The 17,552-nt window shown below is 53.7% G+C and overlaps 1 protein-coding gene across 1 annotated transcript in view; it reads right to left on the bottom strand.

Moving 5' to 3' along the window:
- Mn1 (MN1 proto-oncogene, transcriptional regulator) overlaps positions 1 to 11,901 on the bottom strand; it is a 36,524-nt gene extending 24,623 nt beyond the window's left edge. The window contains exon 1 of the mRNA XM_005344217.3: positions 6,998 to 11,901. Within this exon, the coding sequence (XP_005344274.1) occupies positions 6,998 to 10,727 (3,730 nt within the window). The 5' untranslated portion in view covers positions 10,728 to 11,901. The remainder of the gene's footprint in view (positions 1 to 6,997) is intronic.
- Between the last annotated feature and the right edge of the window lie 5,651 nt (positions 11,902 to 17,552).

Below are 17,552 nucleotides of genomic sequence, written 5' to 3'. Positions count from 1 at the left end.
CCAGAGCAAGAGAGACTTCTGAGTGCCTCAAAGTCAGTTCACAATTCCTCCAAAGCCTTTGCTATCTGGGAGTCTTGGGAGAAGCTTGGAAACACAGTGCTCCTCTGAGTGTCTTTTTAAAGCCTCAAGCTTTCCAAAGACCCTCAACAGCAACATGTCCCCAACACGCTTTTTCAACTCACCAGCTAGCTTACCTAGAGCAAACGTCAGCCCAGGTAGAAGAGACTATAAACCCTAAACCAGTGGCTCTCGGAGCCATCTGAATCCTAGGATCATGTTTCTGTGAAAAGCCCAGAACTCTCCACAGAGAGGCCAAAAACGGGAAGAGAGATGGAGACTTCTAGTCCCACAACTGATCCGCAAGCGAGAGGGAACGTGGCATGGCAGGCATGCAACCCTCCGTGCTTTAGAGGCAAGACTGTAAGAGTCTGCCTCTACCGTCAAGGATGTGGGCTACACCAGCCTCCTTTTTCAGAGCAGTTCATTTCACATAAGATGTCTCTTCCGGGACATTCAGAAAGAACCAGAAAGCAAGTAGGGATGTGTTAAGACCTCCAAACTGCTCAATTCAATCACCTTCAGTTTAAAGGGCATTTGGGTCCTCAGATGACGTATAAATCGTAGAAGGATTTGTTCTCTCTCTCTCTCTCTCTCTCTCTCTCTCTCTCTCTCTCTCTCTCTCATCTAGCGGTGCAAGGAACAGCGGTAATACAGACGGCGCTAAAGACCACCCAGCTTTCTCTCATCCCTGGATGCTGTGGCTGGGATGGGGCCCCATTCAGTAGGTTCAAGGGTGTCTATAATATGGCTGCTAGGTCCAAACTGAAATTACTGGGGATTTGAAACAGTTACAACACTCAGAGAACCTGTGGTACCTCCTGGACATTGTGCCTCGGCAGAGCACCACTGTCTACAGCAAACACTCAGCTGGCATTCCAAACCTCAAGCCTGATGATTTTAATGCAATGAGAAAATACAGCAGGCCTCAGCTCCCTCTGGTCACTATACCCCATGAAAATGATGGTTAGGGGGACCAGAGAGATGAATCAAAGGTTAAAAGCACAGACTGCTGCTCCAGAGGACCCAGGTTCAACCCTCAGCACCCACATGGCAGTTCACAATTGTCTGTAGCTCTAAGATCCTACATCTCCACACAGACATACATGCAGGCAAAACATAAAATAAAAATAATTTTTAAAAATATATGTCTTTTAAAAAATAAGAAAATGATAGCTCTTAAACCTGTTCCCACCCAAGGAAACTGAACTCAACTCCCCTTTCCACTTCTGAGCACATCCCTGTAGAGTTTGGGCCCTGGGAAGGCCATACCTACAAGGCCTCAACAGAACAACTCAGACCCAACAGAACAACTGATTGTCCCCAAATGAGACTTGCAGGCCGTTGTCCCCAGAAGAGACTGGGTGTTGCATGCAGGCCCTTGGAAGATGGCAGGAAATGCCGGCCACCTTGGGCTGACAACCCATCCAGACAGATGTGCCAGGATCCCCGCAAGCTGCTTGTGCTCAGAGCCCCATGCTAGGCTCCACAGTCCCCTGGAGCTGCTCAGTGTTGGGAGTCTGAAGGGACTGTTATGCCTTTGGACACAGAGGGTCCCCTGCAGGTTGAACCATGACTAATTTGAGAGCCCAGCATCGTCTCTGCCACATCATTGGTACCAAAAGATTTCCATAAACAACCAGCAGTTTCTTATGCCCACAATGGGGAAGGAGGGGTGGGAGAATCATGGATTCAAAGATCCCTTCCCTCACAAGAACCCAGACGTGGCTGAATTCAGCCAGGAAGACACTTCCACATCACATGCTCACACACAGAACTCGGCAAAGGGTGCATGTGTTTGTTGCTGAGATATGCCAGTCTAAACCCACCCACAGACCAGTGGCAGAGGTTTTGTAATCAGGATCTTGCGCTCATTCCGGTCCCCTTACAGAATCAGAACCTGTCAACTGTGGCCACTGAGATGCAGATTAGCTCACTTTGGGGGGGGGGGGACACACAGATTGGGGACAGCAAACAAGAAGCTACAGATCTGAGTGAAGGAAGCGCACATAGACGTGTGCCTGTCAGGGTATGGGTAGAAGCTGCACAGAGGCCTGTTTTCCTTTGCTTGTCACCCCAAGACTAGACAGAACACCGAACCTCACTTGGGCTACACACTCTCCAGCAAGCCGACTTCATCTGGTCTCAGTGTGTATGAGAAGGCCAGGAAGCTCCTCTCCATCACCTGCTAAGGGCTCTATCAACGAGGCTGCCATGAGCAATCAAATCCCACACTCAAATCTATCTACCCAAGGCACATCTAAAAATAGATGCGTCCTTACAAACCTCCCCTCACGAGACAGATGCTGCTTACGTGAAGGTGAGGAAGCTGGGCTATTCTGGCTCCTCCTGGCCAAAGGACAAACAGAGAATTAGCCAAATAGGTTGGAAAGCAGGCGGACATGCTGGTTACAGGAAAACACGTTAGCTAGGGACCCTTGGGCAAGGGAGGAGTTGGCCGGTTCTCCTGCGGTCCCCACGCACTCCCCAGACATTTGATCCCATTATACAAAGCTGCAGGCTTTTCATCTCTAAAATTAGCCGACAGAGGTAAATACAGTATTCCTAACTGACAGTATTTATCTCCTAAATGGTTTTGGCAAAGCAGATTGCTCCCTGGGCAAGGAACACAATCCAATGTTATTGTCATTCAAGTGGAGAGGAAAGGGCCACTAGTGCCTCCCTGGGTTCCACGGTGTTGAGGAGCCCCTGGTCCCTTTCATCCAGAGGAGACTTTCACTCCTCTCGTTTCACCTGGCTTCTAGCATGGCATATTAAAGATGCATATTTTATATCAGGAGAGTGGATCGAGTAGCTTGTTGGTGAGGGGAGCTGTATTCTCAGGACCGATTAAGACTCTTTGTAGAAATTTAAATACCTCTGTCAGCCAAACAAAATCATATCAGGAATCATAGAATTTCATTGCTAGAAAGAGAAATGAGATTAAACCACCCACGCTCCTTTCCTAGAGCCCTCGATAAAACAGAAGTGCATCTCAACAGCCTCTCACTTCCGGTCTGCAGGGGCCTCGCAAGAACTCCAAATGAATTTATATGAGAGAAGGCTTTTCCATCAACACAAGCTGTATGCAACTATAAGAAAATGGTGCATATTGGAATGCACTGTGCACTGGTACTTAAAAATATAAAATAAATTTAAAAAACACAACAGAAAAAATGCAGGAGCAGAGTCGACAGCAAGTTCAACTCTACTGAGCTTCAGCCCCTTAAAAATCTGTTGTCCTTTATTAATATTTAGTAGAAATGTGTAATTGCAGATGTGTGCTGCTTGGGGTTTATGTCGGGAGGCGGGCAAGGAAGACAGGTTTATTACAGCCATGAAATATTAAACAAGCGTGGAAGAACAGTAGTTAGATGCCCTCCACTAGGCAGGGAGTGGGCAGCCAGAGCACCGGCTGCACAAAAGGGGCCCCTATCCATTTACGGTACCCTTGATTAGCACCTGAGGGGCCTGGGGTTACATCTGCTGAAGGCGCAGAAGTCACATGAAGGCTGCAAGAGAAAGGCAAGGCAGCGCCGGCTCACGTTCCCAGGAAGAGTCCAGATGAGACTTCAAAATTTCCTCTCTAGCACAGGAATGATGGACACGTGGCTCCATCAGCCACGGCAAACCTGGCTTCCTCAAGCCCACCCTGTATCCAACAAGATCTAGCGTTCCATCCCTGCCCTAACTATACTTTCTCAGCCTTGCCTGTGTTCCTACAAGAACACAGAGGATCATGGAGTTCCAAAACGTCTCCCAAGTCTCTGCAAAAACACAGGACTTGAAAGTTGGGAGGCGGGAGGCAAGGATTAGGTGTGCAGTGCAGACAGAGGCAGCTCCGGCCTCACTGTGTATGAAAGACCCTCTGGCCACTGGGTTTAATACACAGGGCTACCAGCAGAAGGACAGAAGTTTGCTGAGAGCAGTCAGTACACATCATGGAAAATTCCTGTCCTGAAAACCATGTAGCGCAAAGGAAGCAAGAAAACACATTTCCCCAAGTCAGTGCCCACTGTGTATCTTCTACCATCATTTTCCCTTCCTTTCTGTCTTAAAATTCCCCAAATCTACACTAAGCCTATTATTACACATAGGTAGAGGTCCAGCCAACTATCTTAAAGCCATCTTACCTTTGCTGACATGAAATGTCTGAACCACCTCAAACGCCCTCCTTCCCTTCACTCCAACTTTGGACAGGAAGCCTCATGGGTAGAGGTGGAGTTTTCTTATGAGAAAGTATTTGTCCAGTTGGTTGAGAAGTTAGGGCCGTGTCATCTAGAGAAACTCACTCTTCTTATTGCCATATGACCTTCTGGCCTAGACCTTTTAGAAACTGCAATGGGCCAGTCAAGTTTCTTCCTCTCCAAGAGACCATCTACAGCCTGAAGAACAAGCGAGAAGCTCCCCTGCGGCTCTGACTTATATCTCCTTCCAGCGCATACCTTTGTAAAACACTGACCAGCATGCTGTCATCTGAGCAGAGAATTTCAGAAATGGAGTGAATATTTAATCACATTAGTACTGCATGTTTTCCAGAGAGACGAAATATCATCACAAAATGGCCTGAGAGAATGGTGAGGGAAAACATTTCCTGGGCTGAAGGTCCAAGGCCCATCACCCTCCCTGGATAGCCCCACACCAGCAAATGAGGCTGGGCAACTTTTAAGAAACAGACCATTTTCTTTTACTTTTTTCTTTTTTCTGACTTATTTCAAAGTGGCTCTTTTCAGCCGGGGCTCTCAGAAGCTGACAGAGAGTCATGTGCATTTATTTGCACAGCCTATACAAATGGAACTGTAGGGTGTTATCATAATGAAAACTTTAATCACCCTTATTTACTACCATTAAGGAAGCCAGAGTCGGGGAGTCCCTATTAAACCCCAGCTTGCTGCCATGCAGCACACTATCCTTCTATATCAGAGTAGAGAACAAAGGGGGTCAAGTGGGTACTCCCCACCAGGCTTAGGAGACAGACAGTCCTTTGGAAGTGTGTCTCCTCACAGACAGGAGAATGTCCTCCAGTTTACAGAGGCAATCAACCCAGAAGCGACTGGTACATGTTTCCATGTGTATGGTACCGGGACACTGAAAAAGCTAAAAAAGGAAGGAAGGAAGGAAGGAAGGAAGGAAGGAAGGAGGGAGGGAGGGAGGGAGGGAGGGAGGGAGGGAAGGAAGGAGGGAAGGAGAGAAGGAAGGGAAGGAAGAAAGGGAGGGAGGGAGGGAGGGAGGGAAGAAGAAAGGAAGGAAGGAAGGAAAATATTCTGTAAAGACATGTCAGCAGCACTTGAAGCCTGCACCTCTCCCACTGAAAATGAGGAGGAAAGATACAAAAAAAAACAAAAACCCTCCTTAAATCCCCAATACTTCCCCACCTAGAGGGTCCTTCTAACAACTAGAAGGAGAAATACTAACAGGTTTTCTTTATTAATTCTCTAATTTTTAAAAACTTTTCTTACCCCATTTTGGCCATTATGTTTTTAATTACTTGTGGCACGGGGAGGGGGGGCACAGACTGGACCAGGAGAAGTGACAGCATTGAGTTCTGAGCTAACTGACCATCGACTGGGCTAGATCGAGATGTTACATCCAAGAAAATAAGGGGCGGCAGGAAACTGTGTCTGAGTCAGGAGAGCTGAGGGTCCCAAACTAACCAATTTCTGGCCTTGCCTGGGAGTAGTCTGTAGAATGCTACTGCCGGGCTCGGTGTCTGCCGTGCATGCTAAACACCCGGCTTCAAATGAGAGCGTGGGCCTGGGCATCCCAGGCTGGGCAGTAACAGGAACAAAGAGAAAAGCCGTCAGACACACTCGTGAACCAGAAAGCTAAGGGAGACTACCCAGAGTTCAAACACCTCAGCTCCTGCGTCCTTCTCCCTAAAGGGGCCTGTCATATTTTCTTAAAACTTACCCTCCCCAGAGCCATACTTAAAACCCAGTGGGAGGGTTCAGCAGAGACCAGAAAGCTGAAGAGGAGCAATCAAGGGGACAGTTTTTTAAAAGACTGGCTTAAATTGTCAGCCATGCGCCATGGTAATATTCTGTCCAGCAAAGCCCAATGAGGAAACTCAGATTCAGAAGCAGAGTGGGGAAGCAGGCAAAACGATGCTGGCAGTTTTAAAAAGCTGCTAGCTATGTTTCTGCAAAGAAAAACAAAGCCCCATTCATATAAAATGCAAACTTATTGCAGCCTACTCATCTTTAGATTTAAGAGTCCTGAGACTTTTTACTGGCCCTGTCCCTCCCACCTTAAAGGCCTCTGGGCCTGGTGGGGAAGGGGCGTTCAGTGTGCAAATGAGACCTGGGACTGGACATCTGTCACCAACACCAAGTGAGATCTAGACAAGCGAAGGTCCTTTGTGTGTTAGGAATAGTCATACCCCAAACACACAGGATGTCCTGAAGGAGCGGTGCACTCGCTGCCAGTGGAACCCAGCCCCAGTCCGCGGCTGTCCAGTGTCAAGCAGATAAACACCTGGGATTGGTGGCCGCCTAGAACCCTGGCTGAGAGCTATTCTCTAAAAACAAATGACCAATGATGCCTGGCTTCTGAGTGACGCTGCCCACACCAGGGCGGGGACTTTGCAAAAGTCCTAAACCAACTCCTGCTGAATGCTAAGGAGGAAAGGGTGGGGGGCAATGTAGCTTTCCAGCTGTCCTGGGGGGAGGGGTAGAACACCTAAGCAGTGGGCTGAGTGCTGAAGGCAGCAAGAGTCTTAGTGTGAAATGACAGACCTGAACCCTGAAAACTAAAACTGGGAGGTGGAAGGCGTAACTACGGATGATCCTCCAAAGGGGAATATAAGTTCTTGCTACCAGGAAAACCAAAATCTACCTGAGAGCCCAGCAAGGTCCAGCCACAGGTTGCCTGGGTCTGTGGAGATGAAGGCCAGCCCACACTAGGGCTGGGATCAGAAAACAAGCAAGGCGGGTACATATACCTTCTTTGTTGTTGGGGTTCTGGGGCTTGGCCTTCTCCCAGGGTGTCAGCGTCTTGTCTTCATCTCCACCATCCACCAGGGCCTTGTCAGGCGGCATGTACCAGGTGGTGCTATGCTCTGCCATCAGAGAGTCTAGGTCGATGGTGCTCATGGCACTCTTGACGGCCTCGGAGCAGCAGCTGCCCAGTTCGCTGTCACTGTTCTGTGCTCCTGAGGCCCCTACAACACACTCAGCTTTTTTGCCACCCTTGAGCCCCAGGGGCTGGTCCTCTGAGATGCTGAACTGCTGTCTCTGCAGCTGGATCTGGGCCTGGAGAATCTCCAGGGGATGAATCTCGTCGGGCGGCGGTGCACCGCTGCTGCTGCTGCTGCTAGTTGGGGTCCTGACCTGCTCCAGACCTGGAGTGCCAGGATGGCCGGTGCCCACGCCCCCACCATAGCTGTCAGGGGTCGAGGTAGAGGTAGACAGGATACTCAGGCCCAGCGCGGGAGCCTTCGGTGCATGTTCCCCAGTACCCACCCCTCGAGGAGGAAGTTTGGGTGAGCTGGTCACCAGGGGGCTTCGGCTGGCTTTGGCCAGGACTGTGGTGTTGTCAGAACTGGAGGACACTTCGTCCTCATTCGCATAACTTGTGCTCACCTCATCAGAGGCGAACTCACCCACGTGCGGGGAATTACCATCCGATTTGGCTGTGCTGTCCAGGGACACCATGAGGTCCGGCTGGTCCGCAAGGAGCAACTCGGCTCCCTTTCCCCACGATGGTGACGTGAGGGCCTTCTCGTGGGGCGTGGGCCCACGGGCCTCGTTCACAGAGCTTGCCGCAGCAGCTGAGCTAGGAGCCTGCTGTTGCCCCGGGCTCACCCCTGGTGCTCCTCCACTGTCAGGAGCTGCAGAGTACTTGTCGAAGAAGGTCCCGGGGCTCACGTGACCACTGTCCCTTTTTCTGCGTCCCCTTCCCCGGCCACCGCCCCCAGGTCCAGGCTTGCCATCGTTCCCCGATGTTGATTCCAGGGTATAGTTGGGGGAGAGATTGGTGCCATCACCCTGGATGGGTGGGTTGGGCGGTCCTGAGGATTTGGAACCGCCACTACCGGCCCCGGAAGGGCCTCCGGGTCCAGGGGCCCCAGTAGTCCCTCCAGGGAAGTAATCCGAGCCCGGGTTGCCGGCCGGGGCCGCGCTGTCGGGCTCGTTCTGGCTCAGTTTCCTTTTCCCTTCGGGTGGGTTCTTCTTGTTGAAAGTCACGTTGAGATTGGGAGCACCCAGGCTGGCGATCATGTTCTGGCAAGCGGTGGAGAGCGCAGCCAGACAGCTCTGGCCGAACAGGTTGTCCTTGGAGCTGGATTTGTTGAAGGACCCCAACGACAGCGCACCCAGTTTACTGGCCGAGTTGCGCTGGCTGGGCTGGAAATCCGGCTGCGGCGGGTAAGGTCCCCCGCCAGAGCCCGAGCTACCGCTACCGGCGCCCGCACTCGGGGGCGAGTTCACGCCTGGAGCGCTGTGCGGGGTGGCCTGCCGGCTCCCTGAGCCAAATGGAAAGCCGGGCTGGCCCCCGAGAGCTGGCGCAGGAAAATCTGGAGGCGGGGGCCGCCGCTCAGACGGAGCATTGGGCAGTCCCACACCAGCCCCAGGCGACTGCAACTGGCCTAAACTAGCCAAGCTGCCCCCAAACTGCAGCCCCGGCGAAGCCAGAGCGGGCACGTGGCCTTCCCCCGGCATCCTCAGAGGCTCCTGCAGAGAGCCTCGAAATAGCACCCCTGAGCCACCCGGGGCAGGGGGAGGTGCTAGGCCAGGGTCGTGCGGGCCGCAGTCTGCCGGCAACCCCGCACCGCCCATCCTCCGGGGCAGCAGGTCTCCCTGCGGGTGTGGACCGGGAAACCATGCACTCTCTTGTGCCAGGTGGGACGCCTGCTGCTCGAAGCCGCCCAGACGCCCCGCACCCGTGCTGCTGCCTTCTCGTTCAAAGTTCGTCTGAGCCAAGCCGCTCACCGAACCTCCATGGACCAGGCTACCTGGGCCTACGTCCCCAGGATGACCTAGCTGGGCCAGGTTGGGCTGTCGCAACCGTTGCTGCTGGTTCCGAGACGCCATCTGTTTAATTATGAGGGCCGCATTCTGGCGTTGTTGTTGTTGCTGCTGCTGATGCTGCTGTTGCTGCTGCTGCTGCTGTTGCTGCTGCTGATGCTGCTGTTGCTGCTGCTGCTGCTGCTGCTGCAGAGCCTGGTGTTCCGGACCCGGGTGTTGCAAGGGCGGTCCCGAGGTGAAGCTGTCCGGCACAGGCGGTGTGAACTCGCCTGGGAGGCCTGGGTAGGCAGAGGGAGAAAGTTGGTTGTCCAGGGCGCCGTTATGCACGCTACCATTCCACGAGGTGCAACGGTCCACGCCTGCGCTGCCCGGGAAGTCAAAGCGAGGCCTCTTGGCCACGTTCATGTAGGGGGGCGCATCGAAATGCTGCAGCCTCTGGTTGGGCGCCTGCTGAGGAGGGGGATGCTGCATGCTGAAAACAGGCTCAGAATATGGGTGCATGCTCCGGTTCTCTAGCCGGTGGATGGGGTACTCAAACTGAGCATGCTGGCTGGGCAGCATGGGGCCCCCGTCCTGCAGGCCGCCGCTGGGTGTGCCAGCCTCGCCCTGCTGGGGCCGCGGGAGAGCAGGAGGGCAAGAATTCTGTCGGACCAGAAGCCCGGGTGGCGGCGGCGGCTGCTGCGAGGATGATGGGGCCTGCTGGGGAGGCTGCATTAATGGGTGCCGGGAGCCCACTGCAGGCTCCAGACTCACAGGCATCTTTCGGGCCCCGCCAAACCTCTCGAAGAACACTCCGTGCTGAGGTTGCTGCTGTTGTGGTGGTGGCTGCGGTGGCTGGCCGTGCATTTTGGACAAACCTACCAAGCCTGCGGCTCTGGGCATGGCCGAAGCACCCGGGAAAGCGCCCCCGGGAACCTGGCGACCCGCCGCATAATGTGGCAGCTGTCCTTCGGAGTCGGAGGGCGAAAACATGTCAAAATGTCCTGAGGGCGGCTCGCCCGGGTAATTGTATTCCAGCGAATCTACAGCTCCTTGGTTCGTCACCCTCCGGGGCTCCAGACTGTGAGAATCCGAGCCGCTGGAGGCTGGCAGGCCGTGGAAAGAAGCAGCCCGGTTAGGGCTCTGGTCCAGCGGCAGGCACGGGGCAGGCACAGCGTGGCCCGAAGTGCCCGAACTGTGGAAATCCGGGAGGTTTCCTGGCCGCTGCGGGCCGAAGCCCTCCGGCCCCTGGCTCTCCGCCATGTGCTCATAACTCTCTGCGAAGGGCGGCTGGCTGCCCAGGCCGCTCGCGGCACCTCCGTAGCCAAGAAGCCGGCCCCCGTGCAGACACGAGGCACCTGGGTCCGGACCACCGAAGTTGCCCCCAAAGTGGGGGTGATGCTGGTGGGGGTGGTGGCCTCCGGGGTGGCTGTGGTGAGGCTGCTGACCACCGAAGAAGCCGTGCACAGGCTGCGCCTGCAGCCCCCCTGCGTGCAGCTCTGAGTGGCCGCGCGCGTGAAAGCCGTAGGGCTCCATGTTCAACCCCAAGATAGGAGGTTCACCCAGAGCGCTTATGGCAGGGTCCACAGGGCCAGGAGGGGGCCCGGTGTGGAAAGAAGGAGCCTTAAAGTGGGCGTTCATACTCAGTCCGGCTTCGTTAAAGTTCCCCTCGCCCTGGCCAGCGTGCCGGCTGTTGATCTGGGGCTCGAACTGGTCCAGCCCAAACATACTTGGCTGGGGGCGGGGGGGAATCAATAGGGCATGACAGCCTGCTCCGCTGCGCGCCTGGGGCCAGCTACTCGCTTCAGGCCGGCTCCGGCGCTCCCGGACGTTCTCACCGGGGCGAGGCGCAGCGCTCACCGCCACCCCGCCGGGCGCGCGGGCGCTGGCTGGGAGCTCTCCGCTGTTCTCCGGAACCTCTAAATCTACCCAAGCGGGCCTCTCACGTCTTGCGAGGCCGGGGTGCCTCCTGGAGCCTTGTCGGGGGGCCCATGCCCCGGGCGGATGGCACGAGTGGGTATGCGGAGAGGAGACCTGGCGGCCGACCAGCTAAGACAAAAAGTTAAGTGGGGTGGGGGGAGGAAAATAGGCGGGAGAGCGAAATGATCACCTTTTGGAGTCCGCTGCGCGGCGGCTGGGGCCGTAGGGGAGCCCCTTGGTCCCTCTCCTGCCCCGAGTCCCCGAGCCCGGGTCGCACGGGTTCCCGCACCTCCAGGCGATCGGCGACGAATGCTTCAGCGGCTCGGAAGACAGGCGGCTCCGCTCCTCATCGCCGGTGCTGGCCCCGCGGCAGGAGATGCGGGCGCCGGAGCGGGATCGCAGGCTGCGGGAAACGCGCGGCTCCGCGGCTCGGGCTCGTCCGCCAGTCGCCGCGCGAGTTCGCGGGCGTCTGTGGCCGCGCGCGGGCGGGAAGGCGTGGGGTCGGTGGTTCCGAGGCTGCGTTTCCCGCCTCCGCGCTCCGCGGGTCCCTTCGGACCCAGGAAGGGGCCGCGCGTGAGCGAGCTGGGCGCGCGGGGCGGGAGGGGCGTTGCGAGGTCTGGGCTCCCGCTCAGCGTCTGCCTCTAGCCGGCGCCCGGAGAAGCAGCAACAAGTTTTGCGTTTCAGCAATCCATTCCAGCCATTACCGCTGCACCAATCAGCGCCGCCCGAGCGGGCCCGGGGCGGGGCTCGCTCTTAAGGTGGTCCCGGGTCCGGGCTGCGCAGGCCTGGCCACCGACTCGCGCTACTCCGAGTCCAGGCTACGGCGATGGGGGTGCGCCCTGGGTGCCCCCGGCTGGGGAGGGCGCGAGCAGAGGACTACGGCGGGAGCCGGGCTTTGTCCGCCCCTTCCCATTCACACTGTTTCCAACTCCCCACCCCCAACTGGAGCCAGCGCGACCTGCCGGGTGGGCAGGGGCGGGGAGGTGGGCGGTGAACTGTGCGGGGCGCACAGACAATGGGGTCGCCTGGCTGAGCCCCGGGACTCGCCAGGGAAAGTCGCTAAGTGTCGCCTGTGCTGCAGCCCGGTGCGGTGCCCCAGGGAGCCGGCCCTGGGAAGTTTACGGTGTGATCGCCGAGGGCAAACACAAAGTGAGGTAGTCTCCCGGAGCCAGGACTGGCTTGCTGCTTCCCGAGTCGCCCACCGTCCGCGGCTTCCGGTTTTCTGCCTCTGGCTCCACCGAGAAAAAGCCACGCACACTCGGCCGCTTTCTGGGGACACTTTGGGTGAGCCCGGCGCGGAAGCAGCAAAGCGAGAAAATGCGGAACCCCGAGGGGAGCGACGCGCAAAGCGCACACAGTGGGGCTCCGACACCTTGCGGCGGCCACAGGCGCGCAGGCCCAGACCCTGGAAGGCGCGAAGTTGGATTCCTTAAAAGATCAATTAAACTGAAGAGGTCAAGGAACGGAATTGGATTGTGATACTAAAATCAATAGGAGTAATTTAATATCTGCCCTGTTTCCTATGAAATATTTATCCCAATAATCTTAGTTAAAATGTTTAAATCTTCCCGATCCTCACGGAGGCTGAAATCTGTCTTGCAATTAAAAGTTGGAGGTGATGGGAGCTAGAGGTGTTGATTATGTGGACGCGCGCGCACCACACACAGCCCCGCGCGCCAGCACTCGTGTGCGTGTTTTCCTCTCAAAGTGTAAGTAGGGGAGGAGGGACAGAAAGGCTTTTAATTTTCCATGCCATGAAATAAAGCGAGACAATTTTGCTGGCAGGCCAGGATTCTTAAAAGAGAAGGGGGGGAAAAACTTTCGTTGAAGTGCCCTGATATCGCTATTAAATCTAAATAAAATTAAGCATGGTGTATAAAAATGCCTTTTCCCCCCACAAAAGAAAGTGTTTATCGCCCAAGTCTGTCTAGCGTTTGCTAAATTACGCATGAAATCTGAAATGAAATAAACGTTATAATAAAACCAACCCTTTTTATTTAAAAACCTCAGATTAAGCACTCCACTGTCGCGGGCATGAGTTAAAAGTTACCGTGTCATTCGCGGCGAATTCATCACTCCCCGGAGCTTCTAGTTGGAAAATGGCTCGATTGGGGGGGGGGGGGCAGAAATCCCCAAGGGACTTCTGAAGCAATCACCCCCTACACACACACACACACACACACACACACACACACACTCACCCCGCCCCCGCTGCTTCACCCCGCCAAACACACTCTCACCCCGCCCCTGCTCCTTCACCCCACATACACTCCCCCACCCCCACACACACTCGAAATAATGCTCGGGAAGCTGCAACAAGCTCAGGCCTTTCCTGCAGTCTACAGATTTTTTTTTTCCTTCTGAAATTAAAAATGAAAATTACCCCCACCAAAAAGGGGGCCCATAAATAAGCATTGGGAAGAAGTATTTGTGCAGGGTGGTGGAGTTTTAAAAGGATTTTTCTGCAGGATCAGGTTGTTGGTCTGTGATTAAATATTGATTTTGTGTAATTAGTTTTCATGCGAACTATCCTCTTGCTGATAGCTTAGAGGTTTCAGAACTAGAAAAGAAATGGAACTGGACATGGAAATTATTACTTAGCAAAGTGACAGGGAAGGAGAGCGGGGAGACAGGCCTTGGCTATGCAAGCACAAAGGAAAAAGGACCCAGTTAGACACCTCCGAGGGAGCCTTCAGCCCACAGCCAGGGGCCGCTGGTCCTCTTGGGCAGGAAGGGGGAGAGCCCAGGGTAGATCTCAGGAGGATGCCCCAGGTAGCTGTGACACATGACCTTGTGCCCATCTTGGGGATGGTAGCCTTCTCAGGAGGCAGGAATGGAATACCTTGTCCATCATGTCAGGAGGGGACAGGATGTTTTGGGAACTTTGTGGAGTACTAGGGAGGGGTGGCAGGAGCTGGGAAGGAGTTCACGCAGGCCTGCTCTCTGAGGGGCACTGGTCTGAGGTATTGGGTGGGGGTCCCCGCATCTGACTGAATTTCCTGTTTGCACTGAAGGGAGGAAGTATAGGCATTTTTTCCGGGCTCTTTCCCAGAGTCAACATTTTGGGGTGTTTGGGTGTCTGAAGAGAGAATTGAGTTTGGAGGAGGAGGACTCCTTTCTTAACACTGTAAATGGACTATACTTGCATTTGTGCTTGCCCTGGGAGGCTAGCTAGCTGCCATCTGTGTGCTTCTGTATATGGCAGGTGCATGTACCTTTGCACATCACTGTGCAGTGTGTGTGTGTGTGTGTGTGTGTGTGTGCGTGCGCACATGCATGCATGCGTGTGCACGAGCACACACACACTCTCACGGGTATTGTCTGCTTTTAACCACCACTGCCTATCCCTCTGGGTGTGCAGCTATTTATCTCTGTGCAGTTGCATTTACCCCTTGAACGCCCTCACCCCTGCCCTATGTATATTTTGTACTGCTCTGTGAGGACATGCATGTCTGCCTGGGCCCTCTGTGCACCAGTGTTTGCACCTCCATGGTGTGGGTACCCCTTTACGGGCCTGTGTGTGCTCACACCTCTGGAGCTGGCTCCTAAGTTTCTTTCAAACAGGCACATTGCCCCCTAGTGCTCAAACAAACTCAGAGTCCCTCCTGGCACCAAGCCAGAAGCTGCAGAGCCTCAGGCATCCATCCAGGCCTCCTCTTTCCTCTCCTCCTTCCTGCACCCCACCACCACCACTACTAAACATGTTGGCACCAGCAAAGGAAGGAAGGGACACAGATAGGCTGGGGCTCTGGGGCTGCTGAGGGTGCTCTGAGCTGGGGACGTGTGAGGAGCTGCCTGGAATGCCCCGCAGCTGCTCAGAACAGCCTCCAGCTGGGGCTGAAGAGTGACATCCACATACAACAAAATGAACACACTCAAAACCCATGACCTTGTGAGCAGGAGACACAGCGCTCACATTTGCCCATCAGCCCCACACAAACATACAAAGGGGACCCATCAGCACACAGACACATAGTGGACAGACATGTCAGAACCCTGGTGACAGGGCAGGACAGTATCCTCTCTGCTACCTGAGTACAAGGGTCCTGTTTGTTTTCGTGGCAACCCTTCAAGGTCCAAACCTGACCCATTTGACAGATGCCTCCCTTGGTCAAGGAATTTGCAGAGAACAAATAAGAGCAGGTCCTAAATTCTAGTCTTCAGACTGCCTGAGCTATGCCAGATCTGTACTACCACGGGCATAGCTGCCTATGGCTGCCCTGGGAGGGAGCCGCAGCAGCAGGGCTCTTCCCCAACAAATGCTCTTTGCCTTTCCCTGTGGTGATAGTTTGTTTGTGCTCTAACAAATGATGCTTGCCTGAAGATCAGAGTGTGGAGCTAGCCACGAGCTAGCCATAGAGGCCAGGCAGTGGTGGCACACATCTTTAATCCCAGTACTTGGGAGTCACATGCCTTTAATTCTAACACTAGGGAGGTGGAGACAGGAAGGGATATGGCTGGGCAGAGAGAGGAATATAAGCCGGGAGGAGATGAGTTCAAGGCATTCAGTCTGAGAACTCGTAGAGACAGGAAACCCCATTCTGTCTGAGGATTTCGTAGAGGTAAGAACTAATGACTGGCTGCTCTGCTTCTCTGATCTTTCAACGTTCACCCCCTAATATCTGACTCTAGGTTTTTATTACTAAGACAAACTAGAAACTGGGCAACATTCCCCCAAATCTCCCATACACTCTGGAGCCTGGACACTTAGCAGAGTCCTCTGAAAAGCCTAGAGGAGCCCACTCCTCCAACACCGCCTTCATTTTACCTTGGGCAAAATACTACCTTCTCTGAGCTTCTGCTCTCATTGTTGGAAAGGGACATCAAAGCCAGTTTGTGTAGAACGTAAGGATGGTTGAGCATGTTTGCAGAACCAACAGACTTCACATGGAGCCTGCGATTCAGTGTTTGCTCCTCTCCGTCACCAGTCATCAACATGTCTCTTGCATAGGAATGCAAGAAGGCAGGAAGAGGGGCTGGAGAAATGGCTCAGTGGTTGAGAGCACTGACTGCTCTTCCAGAGGACCCGGGTTCAGTTCCCAGCACCCACATGGCAGCTCACAACTGTCTGAAGATCCAGTTCCAGGGGATCATCCAGTTCCAGGGGATCTGACACCTTCACACCAGTGTACATAAAATAAAGTAAATAAACAATAAGAAAAAAAGGTAAAATAAATCTTTACAAAAAAAAAAAGAAGGCAGGAAGACACTCAACCTTGCTCAGTAGCCCAGTGATCATGATGGATGCCTTACCCTCCTCCATGCTAATGCCCATGGAACAGTCTAGATGGTACCCTAGACAGAAACCTCCAGGAAGACATAGTGCAGCCAGGAGAGAAGACAGAGGAGCTGACTAGTGGGGCCGAAGGGATGAGACCTTCCTGCAGCCACAGGCTGCTGGTTGCTAAGCTACAGCAATTCCCACCTCTCAACACATGCTTGATATCTTTTGAGTATGTCTCTTCTTCTAGCTGTCCACTGAATGGCTACTGTATGCCATCTGATAACTCAGAAAAAGAAAAGTTGAAAACAGCCTCTACTGTCAAATCAGATCAAAAGAGTCCTATTATTTGGCATGAGAAGGATTCCATCAATAAGGGCTTAAAATAGCTGTGAATGGAGGGGAAAGAAATAGAAAAGGGTTCACAAAGGTAGGTTTTGAAGGTAGAATAGGAGTATGAGGCCGGGCGGTGGTGGCGCACGCCTTTGATCCCAGCACTCGGGAGGCAGAGGCAGGCGGATCTCTGTGAGTTCAAGACCAGCCTGGTCTACAGAGCTAGTTCCAGGACAGGCTCCAAAGCCACAGAGAAACCCTGTCTCGAAAAAACGAAAAAAAAAAAAAAGGAGTATGAAAACCAGACTAGGCCAAAGGACCATTCAAGATATAGACACCAGGCTAGAAGTATGTGGGAAGTTTCAGGCAGCAATGAGGAGAGTGAAAAGGGTCAGAACCTGGATCAGGAGGTGGACATGTGTGGGCCTTGTGAACACCACAAAAGACCAGAAGCAAATCCCTGGAGACTCAAGTACCATTCCTTTCTTTGCCTTTCAAGGTGGTCCCAGAAGTCATCCTTGGCTTTCTTGGAAACCAGGCCTGGGGGAGAAGTCCTGTGTTTGTCCTGAAGCAGGTAGCCGAGAGCATGCCATACTGTGTGCATAGACTAGAATTCCCTCTTGTGGCACAGGATCTGCCCACCTATCCCTCTTAAGAGCAGCTTGGGTATGAGAGTTTTAAGTTGCAGGTTCAGAGCCACTGCTCCTGACTAGGCACAGCATCTATCCACAAACGTATCGGGGAGGAGGACGGTACAAGAAAGAATCTGGTTCACAGGGTAGATAGATGAATATACAGACAGTTGAGAAAGAAAAAAAGATGGATTGGATGGTTGATACGTGAATAGATGAAGAAAGGAAGAAAGAAAGATGGTGAATAGATAGTGGATAATGGGTGGATGACGTTAGATTGTAGATGGGTGAATGGATGGTAAATAAATAGTAGGTGGATGAATAATGGGTGGATTGGATGATGAATGGATGGATGGGTATTAGATGGATGGATGGATGGATGATGGATGGATGGATGGATGATGGATGGATGGATGATGGATGGATGGATGGATGATGGATGGATGG

Source organism: Microtus ochrogaster, chromosome 2 (assembly GCF_000317375.1).
Source record: "Microtus ochrogaster isolate Prairie Vole_2 chromosome 2, MicOch1.0, whole genome shotgun sequence".
NCBI classification, from domain to species: domain Eukaryota; kingdom Metazoa; phylum Chordata; class Mammalia; order Rodentia; family Cricetidae; genus Microtus; species Microtus ochrogaster.
This window is presented reverse-complemented; position numbering and strand designations above follow the sequence as displayed.